Source organism: Thamnophis sirtalis, unplaced genomic scaffold (assembly GCF_051295495.1).
Source record: "Thamnophis sirtalis isolate CommonGarterSnake01/CBP01778 unplaced genomic scaffold, rThaSir2_p1.2 scaffold_13, whole genome shotgun sequence".
In the NCBI taxonomy this organism is placed as follows: Eukaryota; Metazoa; Chordata; class Lepidosauria; order Squamata; family Natricidae; genus Thamnophis; species Thamnophis sirtalis.
In genome coordinates, this window is record NW_028261393.1 from 55,109,530 (window position 1) to 55,133,347 (window position 23,818).

The 23,818-nt window shown below is 48.8% G+C and overlaps 1 protein-coding gene across 1 annotated transcript; it reads right to left on the reverse strand.

The window, feature by feature from the left end:
- Positions 1 to 1,963: 1,963 nt before the first annotated feature.
- FRMD7 (FERM domain containing 7) lies at positions 1,964 to 23,132 on the reverse strand. The gene is made up of 12 exons (XM_087728200.1): positions 23,076 to 23,132; positions 17,693 to 17,797; positions 16,659 to 16,701; positions 15,365 to 15,398; positions 12,987 to 13,084; positions 12,251 to 12,365; positions 11,416 to 11,563; positions 8,084 to 8,179; positions 6,104 to 6,267; positions 4,679 to 4,747; positions 4,003 to 4,078; positions 1,964 to 3,134 (listed from the first exon to the last, which is right to left on the reverse strand). The coding sequence occupies exons 1-12, from the start codon at positions 23,130 to 23,132 to the stop codon at positions 2,100 to 2,102; spliced, it is 2,040 nt and encodes a 679-aa protein (XP_087584326.1). The 3' UTR covers positions 1,964 to 2,099.
- Between the last annotated feature and the right edge of the window lie 686 nt (positions 23,133 to 23,818).

Below are 23,818 nucleotides of genomic sequence, written 5' to 3' on the forward strand. Positions count from 1 at the left end.
AAACCACACAAATAAATATTTAAGTTCTCTAATCTTCTGTGGTCGTTGTGTGATTGTGTGTCCCAACAAAAACACCTGAGCCAAGGATCAATTAAGAAGGCAAGTCACAGGTGGTGTTTTTTTTTGCAATCCTCCCCCCCCCTCCCCACAATCAACCTTTTTGAGATCCTTAACAGAAGTGGGATGTCAACCCCCATAATCCCCTACTCTGCTAGGCTGGCCAGGGATGATGGACGATGAAGACCACTGCATCCGAAGGTGGGAAAAGGCTTGGTTTTTCCTACAAGGAAACCCCCTCCTCGTTTTTTTTAAAAAAGACAAATTAACATCTTTTAATAATAATCTGGAGAAGCTCCAGGGGAGAATTTGAATCTGAAACAGTCTCAAAAAGTGGACTTTCAGGTTTGTATGTAAACTGAATTTTAAAAAAAAAATGCGTGGCAGATAAGACGGTATCTGCTGGTCCCGAGTTCCTTGTCCCAGTTTTTGGGGATCGAGGGGCAAAAGAGGACCCCCTTTTGCTAAAAAAAAATTGCCGTGACAGAATGTAGGAAGATGCCGTAAAGGAAGGGGGCTTCCAACTGTGGCCGTTTTTAAGACCGGTGGACTTCAAATCCCAGCATTGCTGGCTGGGGAATTCTGGGAGTTGAAGTCCAGCGGTCTTGAAGTGGCCGAGGTTTAGAGCCCCTTGCTCTGAAGAAAATCTTGTGTGTTTTTTCCGCTGGAAAACAGCTGGGCTTCGACAACACCAGGAGGGAGAACTGAACGGCATCAAGCTCTTGAAAGAAAACCCACCCACCCCCTAAAAAAAATCTTTCAAATCCACGACGGGAAACTGAGTAACAAAACGAGGACTGGAAAAACATCTGTGCTCCATATAAACCTGAGAACCGCATACAGCACAGGTGGAGCTGGCTCCGTGATGGGCAGCAGTATCCTACGCACCGTCAGACTGACTCCACCCTGGAGGTGGCCGCCAGTCAGCCTTTACATCATCTCTGAGCCGAGGTGGCGCAGTGGTTAAATGCAGCATTGCAGGCTACTTCAGCTGACTGCAGTTCTGCAGTTCGGCTGTTCAAATCTCACCGGCTCAGGGTTGACTCAGCCTTCCATCCTTCCGAGGTGGGTAAAATGAGGACCCGGATTGTTGTTGGGGGCGATATGCTGACTCTGTAAACCGCTTAGAGAGGGCTGAAAGCCCTATGAAGCGGTATATAAGTCTAACTGCTATTGCTATTGCTATCTCTGCATTTACAACTGGCATTTCCAGCAATCCCGCAGCTCACAATTGGAAGCTTAAAAAAAAAAAAAAAAGGAAGGAAACAGTAGATTAATTATTTCCCCGCTCCCCTCTTACCAACATGCTCTTTTCTGGATTTAATTGGTGATTGAGTTGGGAAATCCTAAGCCTGATGCAAAAGTTAATTTGTCCAGTATGATGTTTATGATGCCCTCTCCCAAATAATTGTAATTTAATAAATTTATATGCCGCCAAATCCCGTAGGATTCCGGGCAGCTTACAAAAACAAGGTTAAAGATAAAAAGTTAAAAATAGAAAAAAGAAACAAATTTAAAAGCAACGCACCATACACTCAATCTAGGTGGGGCTGGGCCTTGTTCATGGGGTCAACAGCCCCAGGCCTGCCGGAACAGCCAGGTTTTAGTGGCCTTACGGAAGGCCGAGAGAGTGGGGAGGGTCCGGATCTCTGCGGGTAGATCGTTCCACAGGGCCGGAGCAACTACAGAGAAGGCCCTCCTCCGAGGGGCTGCCAGCCGGCATTGTCCGGTCGACGGCACCCGGAGAAGCCCCAACCTGTGAGATCTTATCGGCTGTTGGGAGGTATGTGGCAGGAGGCGGTCTCTCAGATATCCAGGTCCTAGGCCATGTAGGGCTTTAAAGGTGATGACCAGCACTAAATATGCACTAAATCAATGAAATTGTCCCTTGAAGGAAAAGAAACTCCCGATATGTAAAGCCAATTAATTCTGCTTTTCCTTTTAACAGTGTCAGTGAATTCAGCAGGTGTTTTTTGTTTTAAATAAAATTCACAAATGGGCAATACGCCACGTCCTTTCAATCTGGGCCGTTGTTGTGCTGCCTACATAAAATAATTGGAGGTGCTCTCGGGATCATGGATCATGGTGGAAGCAGGGACCAGGGGCTCCTCTCCCTCCAGCTGCAGGCTCCCCGAGGAGAGGTGAATCCGCACCCGGGGTCTTTTGAGAACCCGCCCGTAGAGGGCATAGTAGTCCGGGAGGAGGTCCGAATCGGAGTCGCTGGATTCGGTCCCGCTGCCCGCGTAGCGCTCTGCGCTCCGCTGCACTTGGGGAGGTTCTGGGAAAGGCGGCTGGGCGAGCAGGCATTGCAAGAGGTCAATCTTCCTGCTGGTCAAGACGGGGCAGGGTCCGAGGGGGCGGAACTCGGAGCCGCAAGGGAATCTGGTGGCTTTGACGTCCGACTGGCTCAAAGATCTTTTGGGGGTCTCCGGAACACCGTAGCCGAAGACGTTATCCTCTTCCTCCATGCTAAGGTGGGTGACATAGGGTGCCCGGGGTAGGGCCAGAGGCCCCATCGACTTGGGGTGGGCTGCAGCTGGGTTCCTTTGTGGCTTCAAGGGTGCCTCGCAGGGGTTGACCTCCACAACTCTTTCCTCGGCGCGGTCAACGGTGGGGCTTTTGGGGTACTGAGGTGGCCGATCCACGTAGAAGAAAACGGGAGGAGAAGCCACCTCCAAGGGCTGATGGGAGGCTGCCACGTAGGGGACATCGGTGTACGTGAGCTGCTGCCTTGGGCTCCTGTCCCTCGCGTCGCTCAGGGAAGGGCGCTTGCTGGCGCCATCCAGCTTGGAGCTGGGCTGGAAAGAGGTCAGGGGGCTCCTCGGCTCGTAGAGACTGGCCGCTTCCCAATCGTGGTCCAGCTCCGTGTAGACCATGGGGAAGGCGGAGCTGCTTTGGGAATGGAGCAGCAGCAACCTGGGGTCGGCTTCTGGTTTTGACCGCTCCAGTTCATCGGCAAAGATGACCTCCACCGCCGAGTTCCTCCGTCGATTGTCTAGGGTGGGCTCAGAAGCGTGGATGCCGTTGGCGCCGTAGTAGCCCCCCATGGTGCCGTAGACAAGCCGCAGGTCTTCCATCTGTGGGGAAAGCGAGGCATCAATGCTGAAGCTAAGATGCAAGGTTTAGGCAGCCTACTGTGAAATCCCCATTCCCTTCCAACCCTACTCCAGGGGAAGGATACTGTGAAATCCCCACTCCCTTCCCACCTCACTCCAGGGGAAGGATACTGCGAAATCCCCATTCCCTCCCCACTCCAGGGGAAGGATACTGCGAAATCCCCACTCCCTTCCCACCTCACTCCAGAAGGATACTGCGAAATCCCCATTTCCTTCCAACCCCACTCCAGGGGAAGGATACTGCGAAATCCCCACTCCCTTCCCACCTCACTCCAGGGGAAGGATACTGTGAAATCCCCAGTCCCTTCCCACCCCACTCCAGGGGAAGGATACTGTGAAATCCCCACTCCCTTCCCACCTCACTCCAGGGGAAGGATACTGCAAAATCCTCACTCCGTTTCCACCCCACTCCAGGGGAAGGATACTGCGAAATCCCCATTCTCTTCCAACCCCACTAACCTGCTTTCCCGCAGGGCAACAGAAGAAGACCCAGCCAATCAGCTGGGACTCGGGAGGCAGAGAATAGAAGGGGTCAGAGGCAGATAGAGGTGGTATTTGCCGGTTCTGCAAACTACTCAAAATTTCAGCTACCGGTTCGTCAGAACCAGCTGAATCCCACCTCTGGTGTTAGGCTTCTTTGGGCTGGAGGAATCTGCAAATCCCACTCCCTCCATCCTTTCAACCACACCAAAGCCAGGAAAATAGGTGGAAGCTCTATTTTTAAGGTGCACCAAGGTGCTATTTTGCTCATGGGGGGCGGGGATGGCTGCTCCCTTGAGCCCTTCTACCCCTCCCCAACAGATCCCCCCCCCCGACGCAAATGACGTACCTGTTTGGAAACATCGGTTAGCAGATCCGGGGAAGATCGGCATTGCCTGTCATTGTAGCGAGAGGAATAGTGTTTCCTGCAAGAGAAAAACCAACCCAACGGGTTTTTTAAACTCTTCTCCATTCCTGAAGCTTCTCCCACCTTCTGGCCAGCGACTTTGAGACGGCCTTCAAGGAGAGCTTCGCAGCGGGATTGTTCGCCCGCCAAGTTGTGACCGGGCACCAAGATTGGGGATCTTGGCAGGAGAGAGATTTCTGCTGGGCTGTTCGTGGGGTTCACTCTCGAGAAAGCCCAGCTGTTCCTTCAGCCGGGAAATTTGGGGGTGCCCCGCCCCTTTCGCTTGAAGGAATCTCAGGGTACCTGAGAAAACCTTGCAAGCTTTTATAGAGGAGGAGGAGGAGGAGGAGAGCAGAAACCTACGAATAAGGTTGCAAGGGGACCGGAGGAAAAATATTAATGACTTAATTGTGGGCCATCCACACCGCAATCAACCAATAAAAAGCCACACCCAGCCACATAAATACAACATATAGAATAGTCCAAAGCACCCATTTTTTGGAGGCAGATGGGTACCAGCATGAATTTGACCAGAGGCGAAACCTGTTGGACTGGCCCAGAGTGGATCCTGCGAGATTATCCTGGTTTGTGGAAAATGTTCTTTCAACAGGTAAATTACCTCTCGAAGGGCAAACTCTTCTGCTTCCCTTTGGTCCTCTGTTCCAGCAGCTGCCTCTGAGTTCTCCCACTGTCGTTGCAAAGAGAGAAGTAGCTAAAAAGTTGCTGCCTTTGCAGCACCCATCGAGGGCACCCCAAATACACCCACCAAAACGTTTTGAGGCTGTCCCTTGTGTGGGGGAACAACCCCCCCCCAGCCTCCCAGGAGCTTACAGGTTAACATTTCCGTGACCCGTCAAAACCGCGTTCTACGAAATCGTGTATGTGACGTCATCACAACGCGACAAAAAAGATTGAAAAATTGAAATAAAAATTAAATTACAGCAAGCCGATTCACATAAAGGTAAGCGTTAGGTTAAGGGTTAAGGTTAGGGTTAGAGCGTTAGCGTTACGTTTAGCGTTAGGTTAAGGGTTAGCGTTAGGTTTTTCGTTAGATTAAGGGTTAGGTTTAGGGTTAGGTTAAGGGTTAGGTTTAGGGTTAGGTTTGGGGGGGTTAGGGTAAGGTTTTTGCTTTATTTTTACATTTTTCGATCTTTTTCGTCGCGCTGTGATGGCGTCACATACGCGCTTTCGTCGACCGCGATTTTGTCGTCCGCGGTTTTGTGGTGGAACCAACATTTCACACCCAGAAAAGGCAGGAGAGAAGCAAAGAGGAAGAACTTGTGACCGGCGGAGCCAGTGGCTGGCTTCCTTCCACTGGAGGGTTCGCGAGAAAATTTTGGTGGTCCGCAGAAAAATTATTTGCATTTTTTTTAAATATTGCACTAAATCAGGGGTCCTTAAACTACGGCCCCTGGGACGGATATGTGCAATGAATGTTTGTGTTGCTGCAGAGAGTCTCCCCCTTTGGGGTCTTTTTGTGTGGGTCGGAGGGGGGGCAGAAATTCGGACTTGGGGTCTGTTTCGGTCTCCTGGTGGGGGGGCTTTGGGCGAAGGCTGGAGGGAAGAGCCGCTGGTGGCGAAGAGCCGGAGGGCCTCGTTCCAGTGGGACTGCATCATGGCCTGGAACTGGCTGACCATCTCAGCCTGCTGAGCCTCCGGGCGCCGGCACCTGGCCTTGCACTCCCGCAGGTCTTCCCTCTGCTTGGAATGCCTATGCTCCTAGTCCTCAGTGAGGTGCCTCTGCTGAGCCTCCTTCTCAGTCAGATCCAATTGGAACCGAGCTTTTTTGCCAACTCTTTCTCCTGCTTAGCTCCAGCAATGCTTCCTCTTGGGGCCCTAAGGAGCCCGGGGCGGGCAAGCGAGGAGTGGTTGGGAAGGGCGGGGTGAGATTGAGTTGGCCACGCCCAGCAAGTCACGTGACCACCTAGCCACGCCCACCCAGCCGGTCATTAGGCAGATCATATTAGTAGATGCTCGGGATTTAAAATTATGAATTTGGTGGTCCCTGAGGTCCGAAAGGTTAAGGACCCCTGCCCTAAATCACCTGTAACGGAAGCTGGAGCCTTTGCTGCAGAGGAAGGGTTTGGGTTTTGACTTTGGCTCCGCGGAGAGGCGGAAGAAGGCGTGGTATTCGACGCACGTCTTCCAAAAAGCCTTGCAGGTGTCACGACTCGCCATGGCAAACTCCAGGGTATCTTTGCAGAGAGCCTGTTGGGGACGGAGAAGAAAAAGACAAGTGTTTCTTGACCTTGGCAGATAGACTTCCATTCCAAGAATTCTTCATTTTCAATTGAGCCTACAGCCTGGAATTTCATAGTGGCCTCTCATCCATGCTCTGCTTAACTTTTCAAGATCAAGCATCCAATCTTTCTGAAAGCCGAGGCCAGGGAATAGCAAAATTAAGAGTTGGGAGAGCCCTTGGAGGTCTTCTAGTCCAACCCCCTGCTCAGGCAGGAAACCCTAGACCGTTACAGACAATGGGCTATCTAATCTCTTCTTTAAAACCTCCAACTCAGGGTAGGAGGGAGGGAAGCAAGGAGGGAAGGAAGGAGGGAAGGAAGGAGGGAAGGAAGGAGGGAAGGAAGGAGAGAAGGAGAGAAGAAAGGAGAAAAGGAAGGAGAGAAGGAAGGAGAGAAGGAGAGAAGAAAGGAGGGAAGGAAGGAGGGAAGAAAGGAGAGAAGAAAGGAGGGAAGGAAGGAGGGAAGGAAGGAGGGAATGTAGGAGAGAAGGAAGGGGGGAAGGAAGGAGGAAAGGAAGGGGGAAAGGAAGGAGAGAAGGAGAAAAGAAAGGAGGAAGGAAGGAGGGAAGGAGAGAAGGAGGGAGGGAAGGAAGGGGAGTAGGAGAGAAGAAACGAGGGAAGGAAAGAGGGAGGGAGGGAAGAAGAAGTAGGACCGTTGTAAGATAAGATGGATCTATGGGATGATAAAAAAACAATCTTCAAGTATATTGTCAACTGTAGGGAAAAATTGTTATAAATACATATTATTAATAACAGTTATGAGATCATATAATTGTGAATGTATATATGAAATTGATAAAATAAAATAAAAACAAAAAATAAAAACCTCCAACTCTGGAGGTCTATGGAGATTCGAAGTCCTCCACATCATGGTTGCCCCAAAGGTGCTTTTTTCAAGAGGCCACTGGACTTTCTGGTTGGTCTGAGAAGATCTTTCGCTTCTCATCCCCGGAGCTGAAGAAGCTTCTTGGGTGAGAAGCAAAACATCTTCTCAGAAAAACCAGAAAGTCCTGTTGCCTCTTGAAAGAAAGAAAAAGCAACTTTGGGATTTCCAGTGTTGGAGCAACTTTTGGAGGCAAGTTGTTCCACTGATTAATTGTCCTCACTGTCAGGAAATTTCTCCTTAGTTCTAAGTTGCTTCTCTCCTTGATTAGTTTCCACCCATTGCTTCTTGTTCTACTCTCAGGTGCCTTGGAGGATAGTTTGACTGCCTCTTCTTTGGGGCAGCCCCTGAGATATTGGAAGACTGCTATCCTGTCTCCCTTGGTCCGTCTTTTCATCAAACTGGACATACCCAGTTCCTGCAACCGTTCCTCATATGTTTTAGTCTCCAGTCCTGTAATCCTCTTTGTTGCTCTTCTCTACACTCTTTCTAGAGTCTCCACATCTTTTCTACATCGTGGCGACCAAAACTGGACGCAGGATTCCAAGTGTGGATATCGGAAGACTGCTATCATGTCTCCCCTGGTCCTTCTTTTCATTAAACTATCCAATCCCAGCAACCCTTCTTCGTATGTTTTAGCCTCCATTCCCCTGATCCTCTGTTCCTCTTCTCTGAATGGCCCCAGAAATCCTTCCTTTTCCCTCCTGCTATTCACCCCAAACAATATGGAACTTGTTGCAGTGATGGTCTGCCAGTCAGCCTGCCTTCTGCCTCAATGGATCATTTCTGCAAAGAGGGTGCCTTAGACTAGAGAAATATCACCCAACCCCCAACCCCCACACAGACATTGACACACACAGACAAAAAACACAGAAATCCGAACCCAAACCACCCCAAAGTACCGAAACGTTGGCGTGAAGCTTGATCAAGAAATGCTTCCGTTTGAAACTCAGCTTCCGGATTTTGGACCAGTTGAAGGTATTAATCTTGGTGTTGCCCTGAAAAATTAAGAGCCAACAAGCAAGAAGGTCAAGGGGTGTTCAACCTTGACCATTTTAAGCCTCGGGGACTTCAACTCCCAGAATTCTTCAACTCCCAGAAGTCCACTTTAAGCCTCATGGACTTCAACTCCCAGAAGTCCACTTTAAGCCTCATGGACTTCAACTCCCAGAAGTCCACTTTAAGCCTCATGGACTTCAACTCCCAGAATTCTTCAACTCCCAGAAGTCCACTTTAAGCCTCATGGACTTCAACTCCCAGAATTCTTCAACTCCCAGAAGTCCACTTTAAGCCTCATGGACTTCAACTCCCAGAATTCCCCAGCCAGCACAGCTGGGAGTCGAAGTCCACGAGTCTTAAAGTTGGCTAGGTTGAGAAACACTGGATTAGGTGACCCTTCTAGTCCCTTCCAAACAGTGGTGGGTTTCAGAGTTTTTTAGAACCTCTTCTGTAGGTGTGGCCTGCTTTGTGGGAGTAGCTTGCCAGTCATGTGACTGGGTGGGAGTGGCTTGTGGGCATGTGACTGGGTGGGCGTGGCCAACATGTAAAATGTGGTGAAACTCACTTAACAACGCTCTTGCTTATCAACCAAAATGTTGGCTCAGAAACTCTGGCATTTGAAGCACGCAAGTCTTAAAGCTGTCAAGTTACAAGACCCTTAACCCTTTAGAAAAAAAAAACCAGGGGTGTTCAAACTTGACAGCTTTAAGATTTGTGGACTTCAAGTCCCAGAATTCCTCCTCCAGTCATGTTGGCTCAGGAACTCTGGCATTGAAGTGTGCAAGTGTTAAAGCTGTCAAGTTACAAGACCCTTGCACCCCTAACCCTTTAGGAATAAAAAACCCCAGGGGTGTTCAAACTTGACAGCTTTAAGACTTGTGGACTTCAAGTCCCAGAATTCCTCCTCTCGCACTTCATCTTGATGATGTCCGGACGGGCGGGGGGAGGGAGCTGGAACCGGCTCTAAACGGCACTGTAGATTTGTGGAACCTCTTCTATAGAAGAAGTTAGAACTGGCAGGAACCCACCCCTGTTTCCAACTCTATCATTCATGGCTGGCTGGGGAATTGTGGGAGTCGAAGTCCACAGGTCTTAAAGTTGGCTAGGTTGAGAAACACTGGATTAGGTGACCCTTCTGGTCCCTTCCAACTCTATCATTCATGTCTGGCTGGGGAATTGTGGGAGTCAAAGTCCACAAGTCTTCAAGTTGGCTAGGTTGAGAAACACTGGATTAGGTGACCCTTCTGGTCCCTTCCAACTCTATCATTCCTGGCTGCCTGGGGAATTCTGGGAGTCGAAGTCCACAGCTCTTAAAGTGGCCAATGAAGTAGATGAAGACATAAGCAGGAACATCACACCTGACAGTGTCCAGGTGTTCAAGGTGGCTCACAGAGAACCCTTTTCAGTTGCTGGGCCTGAGGCTGCTCAACCTCCAGCACAAAGTGGGGATTATGCATTTTTAATTTTTTTAAAAAAATCTTTCCCTTTGAGAGATCTTCCTAGCTGCCTCTTTCGCGCCAACGGAAAGCCCAAAGCCCCTCTTTAACCAGCAATTGCTTCGTGGTTGCAGAGTTGAATGTATTGTCTCGTTCCTTTTTTCTTTCGCTACCGTTTCGCTGGAGGAAAAACCCTCATTTCTGCACCCAGAAGACAAAGCAGCTCGCCCCCCACCCCCCGTTTCCCTTGCTCCTTCCCCAGCTGTGGGCGAAGGCTGTCGCAGAGCCATCGCCCACGTTTGCCAGCCAAAGTCTGCGTCTCCCCCCACCGCCAGCCCCCTTGCGCAGAAAGCCAGGGAGCTGTAGAACTATGTAATTGCCACGAAAATGAGGCTTGCTATTCTCGGCAGAAAATTATACGGTCACGGCTTGTCTCCCTACTGTGAAACACATGCCTTCTGCGCTATCCGACATGGCATCAGTTGCGTTCAGCGAGGAAAGACAGGCGTCAAGGCGCCCACATCAGAGGGAGAAGCCACGAACGGCATGGGGACCCCCAAGGGATTTTTCTCACCTACTAACCCTGGAGGCAATTCCCCAGGCTATACTTAGAGCGGGAAGCTTTTAATTAACATCAGAAAGGACTTTTGCTGACCAGCTTCTGACGGGCGCCCCCGTTCAGTTATCAAAGAGTCCCGTCTAGAACTGTGAGGGTGAAGCTAAGGCACCCATGCCAGAAGTAGCACGCATACAGGGCCGGATTTCCCTATAGGCTAACTAGGCTTCAGCCTAGGGCCTCAAGATCAAGAGGGGCCTACATTCAAATTGTTAGCAAAATTAAAATTACACTAGTCTAAAAACAGTGAACACTAAAACACTGAACCAAAAATAAGGAGAAATTCTACGCAGATGACTAATAAACAAACATAAAAATGTATTGGTTAAGATCGCTCCAGCGCCGCGGCAGTTGGGGAGCCCGCCCACGTTCCCGGCACCGGCGGTCGGGCGAGAGGCGCGGCCGCTCCCAGTAGCCGCCCCGTCGACGCGGAGCCCACCAGCGGCCAGGCAGGTGAGGGCGAGGGGGCCGAGCCGGGCAGCTGAACGCAGCAGGGGAGGCGGCTGGCCTCGCTGCCTTTGCCGCAGAGCAGAGCCGCCCTCCGTCGGGAGGCCAGCTATATATATTGATATATATTGATATATATCCCAGTAATGATGTATTTTATTGTCTCTCATGCAATTTACAAACTTAAAAATGGGAGGTGAAAGGGCCTCATAAGTGGAATAGCCTAGGGCCTCTTTTCATCTAAATCCGGCCCTGCACGCATGCCATCTCTCCAGGCATGCAAAGCTGTCGCCCGTTGTTCTTCTGGGTTCAGGTGCGCCGGTCAGCTGGTCTTCACACGCGCGGGAGTGCTGGAAAGTGGAAAAGCTGCCCCCTGGTGGGCATGCACGCAGGGGGCAGCTGCTATTTCTGGTTTCTGATGCTCAGGCACGCAAGGAAGACCAGCTGGGCACGGTGCACGCATGAGCCGGAAGCTGGAAGATCACCTTCCCGGCACGGGCATGCGCAACTAGGTGGTTACTCTTAACGGTTTCTGGCCTGCGTGCACGCCCATTTTGGCACTCAGGGCTGAGAAGGTCGACCCACACTGGTCTCGAATGATTGACAGCTGGCAAAAGGGCTCCACAAAGGGCTGCTTTTAATGCTGCGGGCAGCAGAATGCCGCCAGCTCCAAGAATCCATCCTTTCGGATGGGTATCTTGCTTGGAAAGGAGCCTTCGTGAGAAATGATCGTTACCCGCAGCACCAGGACTCCCATGTGGGTAACGGCCAAGTTGATCTGGGTGCCTTCCCCATCACTGGCAGGGTGGGGACGAATGCCGTACATCTCTAGCTTCCTCGCTATGTCCAGGAGCTGCACATCGGATTCGGCCGGAGTTTTGCCCCTGCAAAAAAAAGAGAGAGGACGGGCTCAGCAACCGAGCCGGAGGGGAAGGGGCTGGCTGTGTGCCCAAACCTATTTTTGGGCTCAACCAGGACGTTTTCCTGGTTGATTGTTGAACGAAAGTTGTGTTTTACTATTTTTTTCTTTGTTCACATTTTGTTTTGTTTTTGATGTTGCACTTCCCTCCCTTGTGATTGTAAGCCGCCCTGAGTCCCCTCAGGGAAAAGGGCGGCCTATAAATTTTAATAAATTCAAATTCAAATTAAATTCAAATTCCTCCCAGTTCTCTTGCTCCCAGTTTGGGGACCGGAAATCTCTCCCTTCTCAAGTTCCCGATTTCCAGTTCAGAAAGTCCCGTGGAATGAAACTTTCTACGAGCGGAAGTTTTGATTTCATTCAAGCTCTCCCTCGCAAGGTACCCTGAGCCAAAGTAAAAAGTCTAGCCCTGATGACGTTGCCTAGCTGGGTAATGAGACGCCTGCAAGAAAACACAGGAGTTCAGAGAGCACCAAGGAGCCCGCAGCCCTCCTCCTCTCTTCCTTATTGCAAACTCCACCCCGCCTTCCAACACTGATGCTGTTACCTAGATGGGCAATGAAATGTCTGCAAGAAAGCAGATGAGCTCAGAGAGCATGAAGGAGCCCTTAAAAAAATTAAAAAGTGTGTGCGGAGGAGACCGGACACTTACATGTGCTTCTTATGATAGCACATGATGCTGTTCCTGAGATCCTCTTGGTTTGGCAAGTATTTGTGCGTTTCCAAGTGCTTTCGGTCCATTTCTTCGTGGAAATCACCCAGCGCAGCTGCAGGAACAATCAACACAATGAAGAACGCTTCTGGTCAATGGAATTGGCTTTATTTGGAGGTCACACACCCTGGTCCATGCCCCAAAGGGTCAAGGTTCCTCTCGCACATATGCGCTAGCCGTTTCCCGACTCTAGGGGGAATGGTGCTCATCTCCGTTTCAAAGCCGAAGAGACAGCGCTGTCCGAAGACGTCTCCGTGGCCATGTGGCCGGCAGGACTCAACTCCCCCGAAGGCGCACGGAACGCTGTTCCCTTCCCACCAAAGGTGGTCCCTATTTTTCTACTTGCATTTTTTACCTGCTTTCGAACTGCTAGGTTGGCAGAAGCTGGGACAAGTCACGGGAGCTCACCCCGTTACGCGGCGCTAGGGATTCGAACCGCTGCTCACCTTTCTGATTGACAAGCTCAGCGTCTTAGCCACTGGCCCACCGCGTCCTTCCGTCCACAAAAGCCAGGAGCAACCTCAGGACCAGCCCACGGCAGAAGGGAAGGCGGGGAGGGGGAAAGAAATGCCTTCTGCCACCCCGTGGGTTACCCGTTGGGGGGCGTTTCCCTCCCCAAGACCCAGCCGCGTCCTTGCCCTCCTCTTCCTCTCCCGCCGAAGGCTCAGGGACCCACATTGTAGAAGATGCGACACCATCAAAGCCGAGCTGTTCTCGCTGCAAGGGAGTTTCCCGCAGGCCAGGTCCCTCTTCAGCTGAAGGGTGAACAGGTACCTGAAATGACATTATTCAGGGGTCTCACTCGGGGTTAACCTTCCTCTGGAGAGGCGACATGGGTGGGTCTCGTTTTACGACCGCCTTTGAGAATTCCCACTGCCGAGCAAGCTTTTGTTAACGGGGGGTTTGTGTTTACAACAATTTTGCCACCGTTGTTAAAAGGAATCGGTGCGGTTCTTAAGCAAATCGTGCAGTTGTTTATTTATTTATTATTTAGACTTATATACCACTTCATAGGGCTTTCAGCCCTTTCTAAGTGGTTTACAATTTTTTTTAGCAAATTGAGTCAGCAACTTGCCCCCACAGTCCGGGTCCTCATTTCACCCACCTCGGAAGGATGGAAGGCTGAGTCGACCTTGAGCCGGTGAGATTTGAACCGCTGAACCGCAGATCACAGTCAGCTACAGTGGCCTGCAGTACTGCACCCTAACCACTGCGCCACCTCGGCTCTTAAGTGAAACCGGCTTCCCGCAATGCCTCTGCTTGTCGGAGGCCAGCTGGGAAGACCCCCAAAGGGTCAAATTCAATTGCGGGATTGCCTAACACCTGAATTTTAATCCCCTGAACATGAGGATCTTACGCTGGATTGTAAGTGTCCCTACTGGTGCTAAGTCATTTTTTCCAGTGCTATTGTGAGTTGGAAGGGTCACTTCACAAAATACTCCAGGCCTTATAGATACGCTTCTCTCCGATTCTTAAGGACTAGAAACTTGAATCGAAGTTTCTTAAGGACTAGATACTTGAATTCAAAAGAAACAGCTTCTTAAATGTGCTGAATCCAGTCTGAATCCAGCATTGTTTGCTAAGGATGTGGACCTCGTGTCAACGATTATCCCTTGTTTTTTTTTTTTGGCATTATTTGCCTAGTTCCATACCCCGTTAGCAGAGCCGAGGTGGCACAGTGGTTAAATGCAGCACTGCAGGCTACTTCAGCTGACTGCAGTTCTGCAGTTCGGCGGTTCAAATCTCACCGGCTCAAGGTTGACTCAGCCTTCCATCCTTCCGAGGTGGGTAAAATGAGGACCCGGATTGTTGTTGGGGGCAATATGCTGACTCTGTAAACCGCTTAGAGGGGGCTGAAAGCCCTATGAAGTGGTATATAAGTCTAACTGCTATTGCTATTGTTTCCCTGAAAATAAGACCTCCCTGGATAATAAGCCCAATCGGGCTTTTGAGCGTGCTAAAATAATCCCTACCCGAAAATTTTGCAACACAGCTGCAGCCATGAGGTGACCCCACTGGCCTCCTCCTCCACCTCAAAAATAATAAGCCCTCCCCAAAAATGAGGCCAAGCGCTTATTTCAGGGGTCAAAAGAAAGTCTCGTTTTGGGGGAAAGACGGTATATTTAACGATGCGCTATTAAATATACTGCTCTACATGGGGCTGCCCTTGAAGAGTATTCGGCGACTTCAGCTAGTCCAGAATGCGGCCGCGCGAGCAATTGTGGGTGCACCTCGCTTCACCCACGTAACACCTATCCTCCGCGAGCTGCACTGGCTACCTGTCGATCTCCGGGTACGCTTCAAGGTGCTACTTGTCACCTACAAAGCCCTTCATGGTACTGGACCTGGGTATTTGAGAGACCGCCTACTGCCAATCACCTCCACTTGACCTATTAGATCCCATAGACTAGGCCTCCTCCGAGTCCCATCTGCCGGTCAATGTCGACTGGCAACTACGCGGAGGAGAGCCTTCTCGGTGGCAGCTCCGACCCTATGGAACGATCTCCCCATGGAGATTCGTGCCCTCACCACCCTCCAGACCTTCCACACAGCCCTTAGAATCTGCCTACCCCGTCAGGCCTGGGGCTAAAGACTGTAACCCACACGAATAGTTTGAATGTTGTGCTTTTAATGATGTACTGTCTTATGTGTTAATTGTTTGTTTCCCTCCCCTTTTTGAGTTGTAAGCCGCCCTGAGTCCCCCCAGGGAAAAGGGCGGCATATAAATAAATTACTCTAAACTCTAAACTCTAAACTCTACTTCATGCCTTTAAATATTCCCTGCCTCCTGTTGCTATTGTCACAGCAATAACAGCAATAAACTTTCTTTGCATCCAGGCTGAACTGTATACAAACAATTTCACCCCGGGAGCTGCGTTTCATCGAGGTTTCTTGTTCAACAGACACCCGAAAGAAGACAAGCCATCCTTCAGGATGCAATTATATGCCTTGATTTGTTTTAAAAGGGAAGCCTTAGGAGACGAGGGGCGAAAAAAATATATGCATGGAAACATGAAAAGGAACCGAAGGGGAAAAAACCAATGCGCAGCCTACCTCGTCAACTCTTCTTTCAGATGGCCCGGATCCACTGGGAAAAATTTCACCATAAATTTGAAAAGAATCTCCTTAGGATCTTAAAACACAACATCTTCATAAGTTTGGTTTCAAAAGTCTGTCGGGAACATTTACACACATCTTTTCATTTGAAAAGTGGCCCTTTCGCTAAAGACCAAACCCAGCCATTCCCACCGGCCCCCCCGAGACTCATCCGGCCTTTCCTGCTGGCTCTAATGCAGGGACCCCCCCAAACTGTGCTTTGGTGCTCTGAGCTTGGTGGTTTTGTTACCTAGTTGGGTCATAAGGAGCCGAGGTGGCGCAGTGGTTAGGGTGCAGTACCGCAGGCCACTTCAGCTGACTGCTATCTGCAGTTCAGCGGTTCTAATCTCACCGGCTCAAGGTTGACTCAGCCTTCCATCCTTCCGAGGTGGGTGAAATGAGGACCCAGACTGTGGGGGGCGATATGCTGACTCTGTAAACCGCTTAGAGAGGGCTGAAAGCCCTATGAAGCGGTATATAAGTCTTAACTGCTATTCCTATTGCTATTGCTATCTATCTATCTATCTATCTATCTATCTATCTATCTATCTATCTATCTATCTATCTATCTCTGTCTCTCTCTCTCTGTCTCTCTCTCTCTCTCTCTCTCTCTCTCTCTCTCTCTTATCTATCTATCTATCTAGAGCCGAGGTGGCGCAGTGGTTAGGGTGCAGTACTGCAGGCCACTTCAGCTGACTGTTATCTGCAGTTCAGCGGTTCAAATCTCACCGGCTCAAAGGTTGACTCAGCCTTCCATCCTTCCGAGGTGGGTGAAATGAGGACCCAGACTGTGGGGGGCGATACGCTGACTCTGTAAACCGCTTAGAGAGGGCTGAAAGCCCTATGAAGCAGTATATAAGTCTAACTGCTATTCCTATTGCTATTGTTGCAGACATTTCATTACCAAATTTGCTAGCATCATTGATGCACTGATGATGTTACTTAGTTGGGTCAAAAAAAACATCTGCAAGAAAACAATCAAGCTCAGAGCTGGCTTCTTCTCCGAGCTACAAATATTCTCCTGAGTTGAGGTGGTTTTCAACTTGCACACTGATGGGGTGCTGACGGTCATCAGGAGGCCCCTCCTGCCCTACAAGGGGTGCCCAGGCCTCCCCCCCCTCCACCAGCAGCAAGAAAGATGAGATGGTTCCCAGGCAGCTCCTGACCCTCCCTGCTTTCTACCGAGGGGCATAAAAGGGCTTGGGACCTCCCCCCACCCCCCACCCACCTCCACCACCTCCAAGGTCCTTACTTTTAATCTGCTTTGTGATGGGCTTGAGAAGTTCCAGCCAGGCCTGCAAAGAGAGAAAGGCAATTTTACGAGGGGGGGGGCACTAGCAAAAAGCCTGGGGAGGGTCTGCGGGAGATAAAGGGGTCAATTCAGGGCCTTTCGCCCATCTTAGAGCCGAGGTGGCGCAGTGGTTAGAGTGCAGCACTGCAGGCTACTTCAGCTGACTGCAGTTCGGCTGTTCTAATCTCACCGGCTCAAGGTTGACTCAGCCTTCCATCCTTCCGAGGTGGGTGAAATGAGGACCAGACTGTGGGGGGCAATATGCTGACTCTGTAAACCGCTTAGAGAGGGCTGAAAGCCCTATGAAGCGGTATATAAGTCTAACTGCTATTGCTATTGCTAATTTGCCAAAGCCTGGCCAGTCCCACCTATTCCCTTGCCAATGCTTCCTTTATAAGAGCCGAGGTGGTGCAGTGGTTAGGGTGCAGTACTGCAGGCCACTTCAGCTGACTGCTATCTGCAGTTCGGCGGTTCAAATCTCACCGGCTCAAGGTTGACTCAGCCTTCCATCCTTCCGAGGTGGGTAAAATGAGGACCCGGATTGTTGTTGGGGGCGATATGCTGACTCTGTAAACCGCTTAGAGAGGGCTGAAAGCCCTATGAAGCGGTATATAAGTCTAACTGCTATTGCTATCTAGCGGAAGATGCTTCTTTTGCACAAAGGTGTGTCTCAGAATTCCTCTTCCAGAATCTTGACTGAGACAACTGCCCTCCCCGCTCTAACTGGCTCGGGTCCTTTGGGGAGGGGAAAGCCCCTCTGCAAGCCAGGAGACACCCCCGCCCCACCAAACCCCTTTAGCTTCTGTCCACTTCAGCAACATGGCTGCAGTTCAGCTTCTGACCCCTTGCAGAGGGGGAGACTCGTGGAAACGGGTGTGTCTAAAGGAGCTGAATGCAATTTTAGAAGCCCCCTGCAGCCCCTCACTCCCCACATCCTAGCCCCACAAAGACCCCCTCGCCCTCCCAGAGGTGGTCATTCCTCCTCCCGAACTTACAGCATGCCCCGCAGAGCTCCAGAACTCCAGTCCAAAATATTCTTTTTCTGCCAGGTTCAAGTGGTTGCAACTGAGGTGGAATAATGTTTTCCCAGAAGACTTTTGCTAAAGGGCCAGAGAGAGAGGAAAGGAAAAAGGAAGGAAGGGACAGGAAAGGAAAGAAGGAAGGGAAGGAAGGGAGGGTGGGAAAGGAAAGGAAAGAAAGAAGGGAAGGAAAGCAGGAAAGAAAGAAGGGAGGGAGGGACAGAAAAGGAAAGAAGGAAGGGAAGGGAGGGAGGAAAAACAGAAAAAGTGATAATAAAGATTGTCTCTTATCCTCTTAACTTATATCTTATATCTTATTATCTATCTTAATGTGAACTTTTAAAAAGTCTCAGAGTCGCAAAGGAGAGATCAGAGAACCAACCACTGGAAAATCTGCAGTCAATATACTGAAATTGTCACAGTTGTAAAGAGAAAGAAAGAAAGAAAGAAAGAAAGAAAGAGGAAGAGGAAGAGAAAGAGAAAGAGAAAGAGAAAGAGAAAGAGAAAGAGAAAGAGAAAGAGAAAGAGAAAGAGATACGGTAGGTAGGTAGGCAGGTAGGTAGGTAGGTAGGTAGATGATAGATAGATAGATAGATAGATAGATAGATAGATAGAAAGATGATAGATAGATAGATAGATAGATAGAAAGATAGATAGATAGATGATAGATATAGATGATAGATAGATAGATAGATAGATAGATAGATAGATAGATAGATAGATAGATAGATGATAGATAGATAGACAGACAGACAGACAGACAGACAGACAGACGACCAATGAAAGAGAAAGATGGATAGATGGATGGATGGATGGATGGATGGATGGATGGATGGATGGATAGATGGATGATAGATGATAGAGATAGATAAGTGAAAAAGATGATAGAGATAGATGATAGATAGATGATAGATGGATAGATAGATAGATAGATAGATAGATAGATAGATGATAGATAGATAGATAGATAGATAGATAGATAGATAGACAGACAGACAGACAGACAGACAGACAGATGACAGATGAAAGAGAAAGATGGATAGATGGATGGATGGATGGATGGATAGATGGATGATAGATGATAGAGATAGATAAGTGAAAGAGAAAGATGATAGAGATAGATAGATGATAGATAGATGATAGATAGATAGATAGATAGATAGATGATAGATAGATAGATAGATAGATAGATAGATAGATAGATAGATGATAGATAGATAGATAGATAGATAGATAGATAGATAGATAGATAGATAGATAGATAGATAGATAGATAGACAGATGCCAGATGAAAGAGAAAGATGGATGGATGGATGGATGGATAGATGGATGATAGAGATAGATAAGTGAAAGAGAAAGTTGATACAGATAGATAGATAGATAGATAGATAGATAGATAGATAGATAGATAGATAGATAGATAGATAGATAGATCTGAGTGGAATCAAAACATTTCTGTTGCACACTAGAACTAGAAAAATGTGCTTTATGTCAGCTCCGAGGCCTGGAGCTGCCATTCAGGGGAGAAGACTGGGCTAGCTGCCAAGACTCACCATCCCACCTACACAAACTGAAGAAATTCATGCTAACAATCCATGATTAATTGCCGGGTGGTTTCGCTCTGGGTCACAAGGTGATGGGTGCGCGCATGCACGATGTAGCTATAAAAGCTGGTGGGGAAGCACATCTGGGTGGCAGCTCTGACAATTCATTCATTGCCTTGGTGCTTTGCTGGTCAGTTCGTGCCGAAGGAAGAATACTAACTGCCTTTCAAACCGTTTCTGGGTTTGGCTGGTTTCATTAACCCTTCAGAACCCGACAGCTTATAAAAGTCGAAGTCCTCTGGAGGGCTGAGCCAGACGCGGGATAGAACGAAGCCGCCGCTCCTCTTGGAAGTTTCTGGCTGGACCTGTTGGTGGGCCGATTCCTCCTGGCATCCCTCCACAGGCCCCTGTCCTCTGATTTGGGCTGCCAGGGAAATTGAGGGTTTGCTGACACGCCGCGCCGTGCGTTGTGCTCGGTGCGAAAGCGCGCACGCTAACATCTTGGCAGATCATCCCTTGTTGCAGTCACGGAGGTTTAAATTGCTACCCTGGTACCAAAGAGGCAACTAGGGAAATGACAGGGTAATCACTGCCTTTTCTGGAAGGGGGGGCGGGGGGGAGGTGTTGAAGGCGTCCTATTTCCTTACAGGCAGCAGAGTGGCAACAGCAATTAAAGCAATTACCGCTGTTTATTCCTCCTGCTGCAGGATTTGGGCGCTCAAGAGAGATCAGCCGGGGACTTGGAAAGAAACCGCTTCAACTGAGGAGATGATGCTCCTGGGCCTGGGAACGTTGCTCTTTGCAAGCTCATTGAGCCGGTTGCAACATTCAAGGTGTAGCAGGTGTCAGGTGAGGGTCGTTCCCAAATCAGGTGGGGGGACGGGACTGGAAGCACCTTTTCTGATTAACACACTTTATTCAAAGATTGAAGCTCAACTGCTGCCAATTACCTCCCACAGACCCGTTAGATCTCACAGGGTCGGCCTCCTCCGGGTTCCGTCTACCAGCCAATGCCATCTGGCTACTATCTGGGGGAGGGCCTTCTCTGTGGCAGCTCCGGTCCTTTGGAATGAACTCCCCACGGAGATTCGGACCCTCACCTCTCTCCAGGCCTTCCGAAAAGCCGTTAAAATCTGGCTGTGCCGGCAGGCCTGGGGTTGATGAGTTCCCCTCCCCTCTCGACTTGTATGGCTGTATGTCTCTTGTGTATTTTAATTACGTGTATTGTGTTTGTATCCCCTTTTCCCCTTTTGAGTTGTTCGCCGCCCTGAGTCCCTCCCGGAGAAGGGCGGCATACAAATAAACTAAATCTTAAATCTTAACATTAAGAAAACTGAGATCATGCCATCCGTCCCTCTCAATTCCTGGCAAATAGATGGGGAAGAAATGGAGGCAGTGACAGATTTTATTTTCCTGGGTTCTAAGATCCCCACAGATGGGGACGGCAGCCAAGAAATTAAAAGACGCTTGCTCTTGGGGAGGAAAGTTATGGCAAATCTAGACAGCATCCTAAAAAGCAGAGACATCATCCTACCAACAAAAGCGTGTATAGTCAAGGCTTGGTTTTCCCAGTTGCGATGGATGGCTGTGAAAGTTGGGCCATAAGGAAGGCTGAGCGCCAAAGAATGGAGGCCTTTGAACTCTGGTGCTGGAGAAGACTCCTGCATTGAGTCCCTTGGACTGCAAGGCCATCCAACCGGTCAGTCCTAGAGGAGATCAACCTTGACTGCTCTTTAGAAGGCCAGCTCCTGAAGAGGAAACTCAAAGACTTTGGCCACCTAATGAGAAGGAAGAAGGACTCCCTGGAGAAGAGCCTCATGCTGGGAACGATGGAGGGTAAAAGAAGAAGGGGACGACGGAGAAGGAGGTGGCTGGATGGAGTCACCAAAGCAGCTGGCGTGAGCTTAAATGGACTCCAGAGGAGGGTAGAGGACAGGAAGGCCTGGAGGAACATCGTCCATGGGGCCATGATGTGTCGGACACGACTTTGCAACTTATAACAACAATTCAAAGACAGAGAAGTGCACTATCTGACCCATGCATTAGATGTTTCCTGGGTCTTCAGGATAGTGTCCCTCAACCTTGGCAGCTTGAAGATGGGCGGACTTGGGAATCCTGGGAGTTGAAGTCCACCCATTTCCAAACTGCCAAGGTTGAGGGACACTGGCTGGAGAATCCTGGGAGTTGAAGTCCCCCCCCCAACCTCAACTCTAACAGAGGGCAACCTGCCCTTCTCTGAGACCTTGGATCCATTCTTGTCCTGAAACGTTCGGATGCCTTTGATCCAAAGCTGGCTTCTTGCAAATTAGCCTTTGTATTTTGTGCACCCGGAGTCTTTGAAGCAGCTAGATTTTCTCATAAGGTGACACATGAACCCCTTCATATCACGAAGGCAAGAAAGGGACAGTACCCTCCCTCTGCTTTTCGCCCTCTGCGTGCGGAATTCGCTAAAACCCCTTCTGTTTACTGACCTTGAAATCCACTTAAGAGATGTCCATATCTCTATCCCACCGGTTCTGCTATCAAGAGCCCCTTCTGTTTAAGAGAATCCATTGGAAATGTAACCCTAGGCTATCTCTCCTTCTCTCTCTCTCTTTCTCTCTCCCTCTTTAAAAAAAAAAATTCCAGGACATTATGGTGACTATTTGACATCAAATGCATCACATGCCTGGAAGGTATTCTGGAGCCTTTGAAAAGAAAGGCCAACTCTGGCGATTTAATGGAAGTTATTTCTTGCAGCACACATGGCCTTTAAAGCTAAACCCGAGAAGGAAAGTGGCAGGAGGGCGAACTGGAAAAGAAGGAAGTGAAAAATGCTGAATCTGAAATTTTAAAAAGGGGGGGGGAAATCAGCGCCAAGAATAATCCATCCCGCAAAAGTCGGGTTTCATGATTACAACCCACTTTCAAGATAGACTCTTAACATATCTCTGCCCCTGAGTTTCCAAGGGCTTCTCAACTATAAATCTTAAAACAATTCGGTATCAAGAACAGCCTATCAAGATGGAGATTAGATAGGGTTTTTTTTTAAAAGCTAAATTATTTCGCGCTTATGCTCCGTTCTGCGTACTTTTAGAACTAAAACGATCCATATTGTGGTGCTGTTCTTACTCAAGGTTCTTTCTTTAAAAAAACAAAGGCACATCCGCATGGATGTAGCAAAAATTCTACTACAGTTTGATTTCAAAATGTATGTTTTTATTGCCTGGGAAGATTTCATTTTGAAACGGAGAGCTTCTTTCAGAAAGATCTCTCCTTTAGATAAAGGTATTAGGTAATTCCACTTTAAGCTGTAAGGCAAACTCCATGTTTATAAAGTGAAACAATGCTAAATTTACCAAAATGATAAATTGTCTCGGTGGTAACTATCATTTTGACTCACTACAATTCTGTGATTTTTAGCTGTCAGAAAGCCTCTTTTTCAGCACCTGGATCTATCTAATTCATCCTTTGGTATTCATTTGATAGAACAAACGAAGCAGGAGCCGATGTATAAAATAACCGTTCTTAAAATTCTTAACAATTTGGGGATTACAATCCAAGATGGAGATTTAATGGGGGGGGGACACTGTCTTTGCACATTAAAACGATTTATTTGTGATCAGATAACACCACGATCCTCGATTCTCGTCCGAGGGATATTTAGAAATAGTCCTTACTGCGAATTAGCAATTGTTCAAAACGTGGAAAGATGCAATTAGATTAAAACAAAACAAAACACAACAGTACTGAAATTAAAACATCATCCTGTCGAAGAAGGTTCAAACAAATCCCACCAAGCGAAATAACGGAGAAGAAGCAGCGAATATACTTACATCAACCACGAAGATTTTCTGAGAGTCATCCAGAAACTGGACTTTGAGATGGAGCATCCTTAGGGTGAGTGGCTCGGCAGCCAGCGAGGTTGAGGATCTGTGCAATCTGAAGGGAGGGAGGGCGTCTTCCCATTCATAGAGAATTTTATTCTTGGCTGGATAAGAACAGGAGCCTGGAGTGCAGGTTTTCGCGAAGGAGCAGAAGACCAAAAGGGAAGATGGAGGAGATGCGACGACCATCACGAAACCGGAAATCTTTGGCTTGTGCCTTTTTTCGTATTCACCTCCTTTCCAAAATCCTCCATATAGAGAGGCGAAAATATTCTCCCCGGCACAAAGAAATAAAGACCATCGTGTGTGAATCAAACCCAGGGGTTCTCCAGAACTGGTCCAGCCCTGCTCCATCGATCCTGAAGATGAAAAGGCAAGCAAGAGCAGAGGATAGAAATGGCCTTCTTTCTGTTTTTTTAAAAGTTTAGGGCTGTTGGTTCAGAATTCTAGGCTTCCTGCATCTTCATTGCCTTTTTAAAAAGTTCCTGTCACTGGAAAAAAAAAATAGCAAAGATGTTTAAAGACAAATCAGCGAAATGTTGGAAACCTCAACAAGCAATAGGTTCCTATTATCATATGTGGTGGACATGTGCAGAAGGAAACATTGGACTAGCAATAGCAATAGCAATAGCAGTTAGACTTATATACCGCTTCATAGGGCTTTCAGCCCTCTCTAAGCGGTTTACAGAGTC